The sequence below is a fragment of the Syngnathus scovelli genome, chromosome 2 (assembly GCF_024217435.2).
Source record: "Syngnathus scovelli strain Florida chromosome 2, RoL_Ssco_1.2, whole genome shotgun sequence".
Taxonomy (NCBI): Eukaryota; Metazoa; Chordata; class Actinopteri; order Syngnathiformes; family Syngnathidae; genus Syngnathus; species Syngnathus scovelli.
In genome coordinates, this window is record NC_090848.1 from 26,600,918 (window position 1) to 26,613,930 (window position 13,013).

At 44.2% G+C, this 13,013-nt stretch overlaps 1 protein-coding gene across 1 annotated transcript in view; it reads right to left on the reverse strand.

Annotated features, from left to right (window-relative positions):
* itpr3 (inositol 1,4,5-trisphosphate receptor, type 3) overlaps window positions 1–13,013 on the reverse strand; it is a 459,677-nt gene that overhangs the window by 355,377 nt on the left and 91,287 nt on the right. The window contains exons 10-12 of the mRNA XM_049754123.2: window positions 8,877–8,921; window positions 8,672–8,814; window positions 8,483–8,582 (exon numbers count right to left, since the gene is read on the reverse strand). Coding sequence (XP_049610080.1) covers window positions 8,483–8,582; window positions 8,672–8,814; window positions 8,877–8,921 — 288 coding nt within the window. The remainder of the gene's footprint in view (window positions 1–8,482; window positions 8,583–8,671; window positions 8,815–8,876; window positions 8,922–13,013) is intronic.

The following is a 13,013-nucleotide window of genomic DNA, read 5'->3' on the forward strand; positions in this document are numbered from 1 at the left end:
GAAGCAGGGCCTGGAGACTCTGAGGCGGACTCTCCAATCTCTGGGGTCGAAGTCACTGAGGTAGTTAAAAAAAACTCCTCGGTGGCAAGGCCCCCGGGGTGGATGAGATCCGCCCGGAGATCTTAAAGGCTCTGGATGTTGTGGGGCTGTCATGGCTGACACTCCTCTACAACATTGTGTGGACATCGGGGACGGTGCCTCTGAGTTGGCAGACAAAGGGTGGTGGTTCCCCTCTTTAAGAAAGGGGACCGGAGGGTGTGTTCTAATTACAGGGGAATCACACTCCTCAGCCTCCCTGGTAAGGTCTATTCAGGGGTGCTGGAGAGGAGGGTCCGTTGGTAGGTCGAACCTCGGATTCAGGAGGAGAGTGTGGCTTTCGTCCTGGCCGTGGAACAGAACAGTGTACCAGCTCTACACCCTTGGCAGGATCCTCGAGGGTGCATGGGAGTTCGCCCAACCAGTCCACATGTGTTTTGTGGACTTGGAGAAGGCAATTGTCCGTGTCTCTCGGGAGGTTCTGTGAAGTGCTTCGGGAGTACGGGGTGCCGAGCCAACTGATAAGGGCGGTTTGGTCCCTGTATCATTGATGCCAGAGGTTGGTCCGCATTTCCGGCAGTAAGTCAGATTCGTTCCCAGTGAGGGTTGTACTCCGCCGATGCTGCCCTTTGTCACTGATCTGTTCATAATTTTTATGGACAGAATTTCTAGGCGCAGCCGAGGCGTTGAGGGGGTCCAGTTTGGAGACCTCAGCATCGCGTCTCTGCTTTTTGGAGACAACATGGTGCTGTTGGCTTCTTCAGGCCGTGATGTCCAGCTCTCATTGGAGCGGTTCGCAGCCGAGTGTGAAGCGGTCGGGATGAGGGTCAGCACCTCCAAATCTGAGTTCATGGTTCTCGGTCGGAAAAGGGTGGAATGCCCTCTCCAAATCGGGGATGAGATCCTGCCTCAAGTGGAGGAGTTCAAGTATCTTGGGGTCTTGTTCACGAGTGAGGGCAGGATAGAGCGCGAGATCGACAGGCGGATCGGTGCAGCGTCGGCAGTAATGCGGACTCTGTACCGGTCCGTCGTGGTAAAGAGAAAGCTGAGCCAAAAGGCAAAGCTCTCGATTTACCGGTCGATCTATGCTCCTACCCTCACCTATGGTCACGAGCTATGGGTCGTGACCGAAAGAACGAGATCTGGGATACAAGCGGCCGAAATGAGTTTCCTCCGCAGGGTGTCCGGGCTCTCCCTTAGAGATAAGGTGAGAAGCTCGGTCATCCAGGAGAGACTAGGAGTATAGCCGCTGCTCCTCCACGTTGCGAGGAGCCAGATGAGGTGGCTCAGGCATCTCATCAGGATGCCTCCTGGACTCCTCCCTTGGGAGGTGTTCCGGGCATGTCCCACTGGTAGGAGACCCGTGGGACGACCCAGGACGCGCTGGAGAGACTATGTCTCTCAGCTGGCCTGGGAACGCCTTGGGATCCCCCGGGATGAGCTGGATGAAGTGACTGGGGAGAGGGAAGTCTGGGAGTCCCTCCTAAAGCTGCTGCCCCCGCGACCCGACCCCGGATAAGCGGAAGAAGGTGGATGGATGGATGTTTTGACTTTTCTGACACGAGCCTGTAACTAGTGGCTGCGACAAGGAGAATGGCAAGTTGTGCTCTGTTATAAAAGAACACGCAGGTCGAGCACACGGTTAGCCAAAGATGCACATACCTCGGTTGTTGTTTAGGTTTTACCAGGCAGAGAGAATGTGTAGTGAAGTGAATGTACGGCAGATTTATGTCTTTCCTCTGCCTGGTGGTGCGTTACCACCTTCTTGCCATCATTGCCAGTGCCATACTGTTTTTATGGCACACCACGCACATACACACCAGGCAGAAATGTCACCAGACCTTTTTACACCACGAACCGATACTAGCTTTCCAACGTCCCCTGTTTCTGTGAGCCATTCCCATCTCTATTTTTGACAGCTTTGTCGACAGAAGTTGTGTTGGAGGCCTCGTTCATAAATAATGCATCCATCTTGGAAAGGTATTTTTTTTAACCGCCCTATCCATTTGTACCGCTTTGCTCTTTTTTTGTGGGAAAACAATTAAAACAAATCTGTCCAGTTACGAGTAGATACGCAAATGTAGCATAGCTTTTCCCCTATACCCTCGAAATTATCTACCGTAATTTCCGGACTATAAGTCACTACTTTTTGCTCAAGTTTTGAACCCTGCGGCTTGTCGTCCAGTGCGGCATATCTATGGATTTCACGTGATTTTTGTGATGACTTGATCACTTATACACTCGTCAAAAGGCTGTGGACCGCTGTTGTGCGGCACCGCTTTGTTGGGCAGAGGGATATGTGACACGGTCACTGGTGAGTAGGGTGGGGTGTCCGCCAGGCAAATACTGCCATATAATTGACACAAAGAAGAGACAGAACGAGATCAAGACGGACATTACTGAAGAAAGGAAGCTTTTATACACAAACCCTCATTGTGGGGTACAACAAAAATGCATATGATTTCGCTTCTAAGTTAAAGGCAGTCGATTTGGCTCTTAATGTAGGAACTATAGCTGCTCATACATGCACTGTAGAAGTTTCTTCCGGTCACGAGAGCGCACCGGGCTATTGTTGATGACATCTTGTTGGGTCTCCCTTTTGTTTCCTTATTTCCCGGTCACGTCTACTCTGGAGCTATACGTGTAACTCGCTAATTGAATGTAACTTAGTGCTTTGTGCGTGCATAAAATTAGCATGAACAGACCCTCATCATGGAAAATGCTAGAATAAATGCATAAACGCGACAACGAAATAGAGACTAAGAAAGTGTGCGGCGAAGTACAGTCGTATACAAAACTTTGGGCACCCCTGATCGTTTTCAAAATGTTCCTTTATAAATCATTGGTTGTTCGGATCAGCAATTTCAGTTAAATATATCATATAGCAGACAAAAACAGTGATATTTGAGAAGTGAAATGAAGTTTATATGTTTTACGGAAAGTGTGCAATCATTACCTAAACAAAAGTAGGCAGGTGCATTCATTTGGGGACTCCAACAGACAAATGACATCAATATTTAGTAAATCCTCCTTCTGCAGAAAAAGCAGCCTCTAAACACTTCCTATAGCTTCCAATGAGAGTCTGGATTCTGGTTGAAGGTATTTTTTACCATTTGTCTTGACAGAATATCTCCAGTTCAGTCAGGTTTGATGGTTTCCAAGCATGGACAGCCCGTTTTAAATCACACCACAGATTTTCAATAATATTCAAGTTTGGGGACTGAGATGGCCATTCCAAAACGTTGTACTTGTTCTTCTGGATGAATGCCTTAGTAGAATTTGAGCAGTGTTTGGGGTCTTTGTCTTGTTGAGGTATCCAGCCCCTACGCAAGTTCAACTTTGTCACTGATTCTTGAACATTGTTTGCAAGAATCTGCTGATACAGACTTGAATCCATGCGACCTTCAACTTTAACAAGACTGCTTGTACCTGCACTGACCACTCAGCCCCACAGCATGATGGAACCACCACCAAATTTGACTGTGGGTAGGATGTGTTTGTCCTGGAATGCTGTGTTCTTCTTCCTCCATGCATACCGCCCCTTGTTATGTCCAAATAACTAAATTTTAGTTTCATCAGTCCATAGCACCTCATTCCAAAATGAAGCTGGCTTGTCCAAATGTGCTTTAGCATACCTCAAGCGACTTCTCCCATACAGCATCTCCTTGCACAATGTGTGCTGAATCGTTGAACGATGCACAGTGTCACCATCAGCATGAAGATCATGTTGTTGGGCTTTGGAGCTGCTCTGTGGGTTGACTTTGACTGTTCTCACCATCCTTCGCCTCTGCTTATCTGAGATTTTTCTTGGCCTGCCACTCCGGGCCTTAACTAGAACTGTGTCTGTGGTCTTCCATTTCCTCACTATGTTCCTCGCAGTGCAAACTGACATCACTGAAATCTCCGAGCTAGCTTTTTGTTACCTTCCCCTAAACTATGACGTTGAACAATCTTTGTTTTCAGGTCATTTGTCAATTGTTTTGAGGCTTCCATGTTGCCACTCTTCAGAGAAGATGCAAAAAGGAGAACAACTTGCAACTGGCCACCCTAAATACCCGTAACTGGACATGTTTTGTAAAGAAGAATGGTCAAAATACCAGAATCCAGACTCTCATTGGAAGCTATAGGAAGTGTTTAGAGCAGGGGTCGGTAACCTATAGCTCACGAGCTGGATATGGCTCTTTTCGCGACATTAAAAATGTGATTAAAAAGAATACATTAGTACACAAAAAAAAAATCGTTGGTCTTTATTAAAATACATGCATTTAATTGTATTCAACCTGTCGTTGGTATGTCTGTCACGGGAAATTATATTTAAAAAATGAGCATTTATGGCTCTTTCCGCCAAAAAGGTTCCCGACCCCTGGTTTAGAGGCTGTTATTTCTGCAAAAGGATCTACTAAACATTGGCTGTTGGGGTGACCAAATTTATTCACCTGCCTACTTTTGTTCAAGTAATGATTGCACACTTTCTATAAATTTTATAAACTTCATTTCACTTCTCAAATATCACTGTTTGTCTGGTATATGATATATTTAACTGAAATTGCTGAACCAAACAATCAATGACTTTTTATAAAGCAAAATCATGAAAATTATCAGGGGTGCCCACACATTTGCATACGACTATATCTGACGCTATTCCAATCCGACACTGAGGAGGAAGACTTCAATGGTTTCAGTGCACTGCATGAAGATGAAGGCTCCTAATGACTTTTACTGGTATGTTTTTTTAACTAGCCCTGTTAATGCTGTCCTACCATGTTGCTGCTTTGTTACCGCCGCGTCTCAGTGACTTTTACCGATATGTCTTTTTTTATCCAGCCCTATTAGTGCTGTGTTACTTCCGTGTTGCTGCCGTATTACTGCCGCGTCACAGGCAGTGTTTGGAAAGAAATGTTAAGGTATGTTATCAAAACTTTAAAAAGGCTTTCTGTGTACCGTCTTTCTTTGTAAATAACTCGCGTGCAGATGCAGCTTTTAGTATGGTGTGCCTTATTTATGAAAAAAAAAATGTTCCCCTCATTTTTGCTCGTGAGGCTTATAATCAGGTGAGGCTTATAGTCCAGAAATTACAGTAGTCAAGTCAATTTTATTTATGTAGCCCTTAATCACAAACATGTCTGAAAGAGCTTCACATTGCCACAGTTGACAATTATTCTCGACATTCCCTGATTTAACTCTGACTTTTTAAATTATTTCCCCGTCATTTTTTTCAGTGACGGAAATCTGGGGAGCTTTAATCCATGCGCCCTTATGTGTTATCATATTTATAAACCTTCTCTTGCGTCTTCCTTATAAACCTTCTCTTGCGTCTTCCTTGAGCTCACTGGCCTGGCAGCTTTATAGTACTATCTGTCACAAAAACACGGATGTCACAAAAACACAGAAAGTATGTCCCGTTTTGGCCCGAATATAAGACGATGTTTTTTGTATTGAAATAAGACTGAAAAAGTGGGGTTCATCTTATATTCGGGCCCTAGACATTCACAACGCTCGAGGGCGCCAGATACCTTCAAAGTGAATGCTGAACTTGACTCCCCAGGCCAAAGCAAACCCGTCATGAAGAATAATAGTAAAATAAATACTAAAAATAGAGGAAGCACGAATAAAAATAAAATAAATAAGTATAGCGGTAGCACGAAGAAGAAAAATAAAAAATAGCGGTAAGAAAGAAAAGACAAGAAAATAAAAGAAGAGATAACAGAAAATGGAGCAACCTAGCGACAATCTGGAGAAGTGCGTCGAAAATCGCCCAGGTTAACCGGCAGCTGAGGAGAAGTTATAATGCAAGATGATGGTGATAAATGAGGCAGAGTCTTCAAACAATTGCAAAGCGGCTGTGAAATATGGTGTCACAGACCGCAAGATGGAGAGCTAAAAAAGATCGCCTAAAAAATGCTCACAGTCAGAGAAAAGCTTTCCATTGTCCTCAAGCGGCCGCTTTCAAGAGTTCAACAGGAGGGTGCGCGAGAAACAAAAGGACGGGATGCCCATCAGCAGAGGTGTCATTCAGCTCAAGGCCATGGAAATAGCCAAAGAGCTAAACATACCATACAAAAAATGTTGCATATCAAATGCCCTGGACGGCAGTGAGGATGACGTGCTATGGGAGGAGCCAGCGTAGCCAGAGGATGGGAGTGAGGACAGTGACACTACGCACAGCGAGGCAGAGGAGTAATGTTCTGACATGACAGATCTCAGCTACTCTCAAGTTTAAAGCAGTTTGCATTATTTTATTGCAATGTTTTTTCTTATTCAGATTGTCATTTGTTTCAGATATACTGTAAATATTTTCTGTATAAAAATTTAATTTGGCGTTCAAAAAAAAATGTTTTTTTTTTCAAACTTCAGTCTTGAAAAAAGGGGGGTCGTCTTATAATCGGGGCCATCGTATATACACAATCAACCAAAAGGCAGTTTGGTACATTATTTAGGTATAATGATTGTAGAAGGAAGAAAACATCATTTGATGCAAATTACACAAAAGTAAATTAAGAAATTAGGAGTGACTTTCAGATGTGGTCAAATATGGTTGTTTATCGGCTCAAAGTTGGATGGGTCAAAATAAATGCAAAGCTGCTGTACTAAACAATTTGCAGAGTGGGACAAGTGGACAACGAGGTTCAATAGTTAGGAAAGAAAGCCAGAATCGGTCAAACTTTGCAGCTTACTCAAGACAAAGTTTGGAAAGAGAGGTGAGGGTCTTAAGATGGTTCATTTTTGGTGACAGATTCATTCTGATGATAAAAGACTTACGGCAATGGGCAATGAAAGGAATTACAGCAATAGGCACGATAGCTGAATGGGCTATAATGCATAGTTTTAAAAAGTTAAGGGATAGACTTGCACCGGAGAGGGACAAACAATACCGATTAAAGGATTATTTAGGAAGGATGTAAAATCTACCAAGTAACGAAACATTATTTAGGTATTTAAGAAGGTTTATGAGAGGAAAAGTGTAAAGCAATCTCATATATACAGAAATTTGTGTGTCATGTAGGAAGCATTGATCGTTTTATACTAAGGAAAAGTGAGATAAGGAACTAAAATTGCAAACAACTGAGGACGAGTGGCTGGGTATTTGCAAAACAGAGTGCACTTCCAGGATCTGGAGGGAATTTAGTTGAAAAAACATGCTTAGATTTGTTTTTATAACCCCAAAAATTAGTCAACAGTTGGTATTTATGCAACAACCATGCTGGAGAGAATCTGGACACCTTGATGTTGACCATGCACTGGTTTGCCAAATATATTGGGACAAAATATGGTGTGCTTTCAAAAAACTGTTAGATATGAGATACCAAAAACATGTGAAGTACTTTATTTAGGGTGCTTAACCCTCCTATCGTCCTTGGGATCAATTTGAGCCTACTCAATGTTTATTATTCAAAAAATAGAAGTTGACATATTTTGCTTCATATTTCATGACTTTTCCTAAATTGATGGGGACAACTGATCAAGCATGATTTTTTTATGATGTTTTCAATATACTGAAAACATTACACGCATTGGTAATGTAATTTGACCCCAAGCTGTTTTAGCTGTGAAAACGTCTCCCGCCATGGGCATGCAGGTGTGTGTGTGTGTGTGTGTGTGTGTGTGTGTGTGTGTGTGTGTGTGTGTGTGTGTGTGTGTGTGTGTGTGTGTGTGTATGGGGGGGGTTGGGGTACGGGGTATTCTACAAGGACAATGGCAAAATCAGGGTGGCGCAAACATAAAAGCTTGCACAGCAGTCCTGTCTAAAAATTGGATGGATGGATGGATGGATGGATGGATGGATGGATGGATGGATGGATGGATGGATGGATGGATGGATGGATGGATGGATGGATGGATGGATGGATGGATGGATGGAGAGAGAGAGAGAGAGAGAGAGAGAGAGAGAGAGAGAGAGAGAGAGAGAGGATGGTGCACTGCTTTGCCAACAACAAGCTGTGGATTACAAGTGGGATCAAGGGTCTCCTGAATTGAAAGAAGCAGGCCTTCAAAGACGATGATAGGGAGGAGCTCAAGCAAGTGCAGAAGGAGCTAAGGGCCCAGCTTAAGGTGGTGAGGTCACGCTACAGGAAGAAGTTGGAACAGAAGCTGCAGTGGAACAGCATGAAAGAGGTGTGGGACGGAATGAGGTTGATCACCGGCTGCCTTCCAAGGCAAAGTGTCATCATTAGAGGCGGTGTGGAGAGGGCGAACCAGCTCGATGACTTTTTTAACACATTCAAAAACACTGAGAACATATTTTTATACATGCCCATTTAGATTAATTGAAAGCCTCGTCTTATGATAAATTGGCTAGGGAATTACTAAAGGTTCCAAGATTAAACTTGAGTCTGGTAAATACAAATTAACCGATGATAATTTGGTTTCACAACACATTTTCTTCCTGCTTTCTCTGTGTGCTTGGTTTGAACCTGTTCAACTGTCAATAAAAGAGTGACAGACCAACCATGAGTCTGATGGGTCTCTCTTCGTCAACATCGATGGGGACATTGGTGCTCTGGATCCACGTATTGGTGCAGAGGTGCCTCAGGCGGACATACGAGTTCCTGGAAGCAGGCGCTCATTTTACGGTCTCCATTTCACATTCAATGCATTAGTGTTATACTCTGAAAAGCCAGTAGGAAGTGGGCAGTACCGCGGAACAAAAGAATCGGTCTTTTGCAAAGTGGTGGGATCCAGCTCAAAGAGTGAGGCAATGTCGTTGCCATGTGTCATGGCCACCAACTTATATTTAATCTTCTCGCCATGTGAACGCTTGCTGCTGCGACTTCCTTCCATCTGCACAAAGATCCAAAGTTAGGCTGAAGGTCCTTCAATAATCCAGTATGTCTCCTGCTCACCAAGGAGGACATCTCTGAACTGTCCCCTCGATAACCAGGATTCTCCTGTACAAACAAGAGAAAAAACAGTTAATTTACATTTTGTTGATTAATATTTTTTTCTGGAATGAGGTATTCAAAAGAAACGCACACGCGCGCACACACACGCTGGAAATTGCTATGGTAATACAAAAAGTACTTCGATGAGTGTCAGACTTGTTTTAAATTGAGCGTTTATTAAGGAGAGTACTGATCATACTGTGAAACATGTCACTGTGTATTATTATAGTAGCAGTGTTTGGTAGCTGTAAACACCCATAAAAAATAATAAAAAGCACATACTACATGCATTCTTCTAAATGATGTATACATGCATGTATTTCATACTCTTTGATTGGGTTGACAACTTATTTTCATCGCATGATTATTTGTGATGACTGGCATCATTAAGTGTACTAATGCTTGCTAAAAGTTGAGTTGTACAACATGGTCTACCCTTGGGGTGGAAACTGTTACACCCTTTTACCGATGTTGTGCAAAATTAATTTGCTTGTGGTCCAAATATGGTATACGAGTATCTGTTTACACAATCTTGTAAGACAAAGAAAAAAGACCCTCTGCACTGACTAAACCAATTTGCAGAGGCGACCCCGAAACCTGTTCTCACACAACGCCAACCGGCTTGCTAACAATAAAAATGCTCTCGCAAGACAAACAAGTCAGAGCTTTGAGACACCTAGATGTGTTTCATAAATGGCCAAACTGTCTCTTGTGGGGTGGCTCGGCGGCGCACTGGGTAGCACGTCCGCCTCACAGTTAGGAGAGTGCGGGTTCGATTCCACCTCCGGCCCTCCCTGTGTGGAGTTTGCATGTTCTCCCCGGCCCGCGTGGGTTTTCTCCGGGCACTCCGGTTTCCTCCCACATCCCCAAAACATGCTTGGTAGGCCGATTGAGCACTCCAAATTGTCCCTAGGTGTGAGTACGAGTGCGGATGGTTGTTTGTCTCTGTGTGCCCTGCGATTGGCTGGCAACCGGTTCAGGTTGTCTCCCGCCTACTGCCCGTTGACCGCTGGGATAGGCTCCAGCACGCCTGCGACCCCCGTGGGGACTAAGCGGTTCAGAAAATGGATGGATGGATGGATGTCTCTTGTGGTTCTTGGGAAATGAAGAACGGCTGCGGAAATCCCTATCACTCTTAAATTGTTTAATTTTCAGGAATAAGTTCTTTGTAAGTTCATTTATTTTTTTTAGAGATAGATGTATTTGTTTGCTTGATCAGTGGGAAAAAAATGATTGTCACTGGATTATGTATATGATGTGCAGTATAAGATTTTATGACTTGACTTTTCACTTCATTGAACAAAGTCATGAAGTGACTTTCTTTTTTGGTAATGTTACTTGTTTGTTTATTTCAGCTTGTACATTGTCACACTTCATCACAATACCATTACCACATGGATTGCCAAAATGGGACATGGGATGAAGCAGACCTACTTTTCGTGTCCCACCCCGATTTTAGCCAAAGATTAAGTTTAACTCATTGTTATATACAATATTTTCTACACTATAAGGCGTACCTTCATTGAATTTTTTGTTTTAAAAATGTTTTCATATATAGGGCGCACCAGATTAAAAGGCACATAAAATAGAAGCTACTGTATCAAACTGGGGTTGACTAGGGTTGCGTTATGCATCCACTAGATGGATCTGTGCTAAAGGGAAGGTCAACCCAGTCAATGAGGTAAAAAATAGTCCAACTCCCATTCCGTATGAAAGTGATACGGTTTGGCTTCTTACTTGGTCCGGCACCCCCGCTCATGTTTGATGGTCATAAAATGTCTTTAGTTTAAAAGAAAACAGCGAGTGCGTGCGTTGATGCGTAATGCGTTGGTTAGCTTGTTAGCTTTGGTGACGACGTTTGTGCATGCGCAGCCAAATTTGCTGTGGTGAGGGGGTGTGGTAACTGTCTATTGCGCATGTGCGGTTCACTATGATTTCCTCCCGACAGGCTTACCTATATGTCACTCAAGCGATGGGATGGATTCTAGCCTATAGAAGAAATATTTTTTTTAAATGTCATGCAATCAACTTTGGTGACACCCCTGACCACGGTTGCCGTAATGCTGAAAGCGATGTGACCTTGTAATTTACTAGTCGTACTGAAGCGTACTAAAACATTTTGGCAGAGCGCTGTGTACAACCAGTAATGGATCAATAAATTCATCAATTGATCCATATATGAGGTATTGCATTATAAGGCGCACTGTTTTTTTTTTTGAGTAAATTGTAAGCTTCTAAGTGCGTCCTATAGTTCAGAAAATATGGTAATTTGACTTGTTTTCTTTTGTTACTCACAAAAACAAAAACAAGAGTGACATTCAATATTGAATATAGCAGCAGCATTAACTAATTAATAAGTTCAGTCGGTTTGTTCCAGTTACTTTGCATCAACCAAAATTTATCATTTCCATTCATCCAACCAGTTTCTACCCTTTATCCAAAGTCAGGTTGTGGAGGCAGCAGCTTCACCACAAACTTCCTTCGCCCCAGCCACTTTATCAAGCTCCTTCCAGGGCATCCCCAGGCCAGCCAAGAGACATAATCTCTCCAGCGTGTCCTGGGTTGTCCCCAGGGCGTCCCTCCGGTGGGACATGCCCGGAACACTTCACTAAGGAGGGTATACTATTCAGATGCCCGGGCCACCTCATTTGGCTCTTCAATGCAGAGGAACAGCTGCTCAGGGACAGCCGAGCTTCTCAACTTATCTCAAAGAGAAAGCCTGCGAAGGAAACTCATTTCAGATGCTTGTATCCGGGATCTCATTCTTTCGGTGAGGGATACAGGAAAGCACAAACTTCCTTCTGCCCAGCCACTTTGTCAGGCTCATCCCAGGGGATGCCAAGGCGTTCCCAGGCCAGCCAGGAGACATTCTCTCTCCAGCGTGTCCTGGGTTGTCCCCGGGGTCACTTGTATCCGGGATCTCATTCTTTCGTTCACGACCCACAGCTCGTGACCATTGGTGAGAGTAGAAACCTATAGATCGACCGGTAAATCAAGAGCTTCGGCTCCTTCACCTCGACAGACAGTTACAGAGTCCGTATCATAGCAGACGCTGCACCGTCTGTCAAGCACCAGTTCCATCCTGCCCTCACCCATGAACAAGACTCCAAAGTACTTGAACTCCTTCACTTGGGGGAAAATCTCATCCCCCATTCCATGCCCGGAGAGGGCATTCCACCAGACTGATTTCCGACCGAGGACAATGATCTGAAATTTGGAGGCGCTGATTTTTAACCCAACCGCTTCACAAACGGCTGTGAACCGCTCCAGTGAAAGTTGGAGATCACGTTTTGAAGAAGCCAACAGGCCACATCATCAGCAAAAATCAGGGATACAATATCGCACCTGCGCCGAATAATACCTTATGGATGCGTTAAATACAGAAATAGCACCCGAAACTGAGACTGCGCCTTTTAATATGGTGCGCTCTAAATATTTTTCAGTCCTATCCTTTAAGAATCGTTTGTATAGGTTGTTGTTTTTTCCTGGGTGCGTAGAGTCCTGCTAAATGGTCGTTTTGTCTCTTTTTTGTCGTTTTGACTGACATCTTCACTGTCATCGTCACTGTTCGGTTCTCAGCGGAGGCTTCGTGGCTGTCTGTCTACCGTCGATCATTGGACACGTAAGTATGGCTTCAGATCAAAAGCTTTGTATGGCTTCGTGCACCACCTGCACCCTTCTCTTAGAAAGGTTGTCCCTGCTAGAGGGACGTGTCCGCCAGTTAGAGCAGAGTAGACCAATAACCGTAGATGCGGCGGACATGGATGCGGGCTGTAGTCAGCTCGCTAACTGCAATGAGCCAGTTAAAACGCATAGCCGTCCCAAGCCATCTCGGTCTACTGGCTCTCGCACTTTGGTCATAGGTGACTCCGTTACCCGAAACATCACGCTTAAAAATCCAGCCACGGTAATGTGTATCCCTGGAGGCAGAGCACCCGACATATAAGCTAATCTTGGAGAGCTGGCTCGCAATAGGTCTAGTCAACAGCGTAGGACCAACAACGCTAGTTACTCGGATATAGTGATACATGTTGACTCTAATGATTCTAGGATGAGGCAATCAGAGATCACAAAGAAAAACATAGTGAGAGCTTGTGA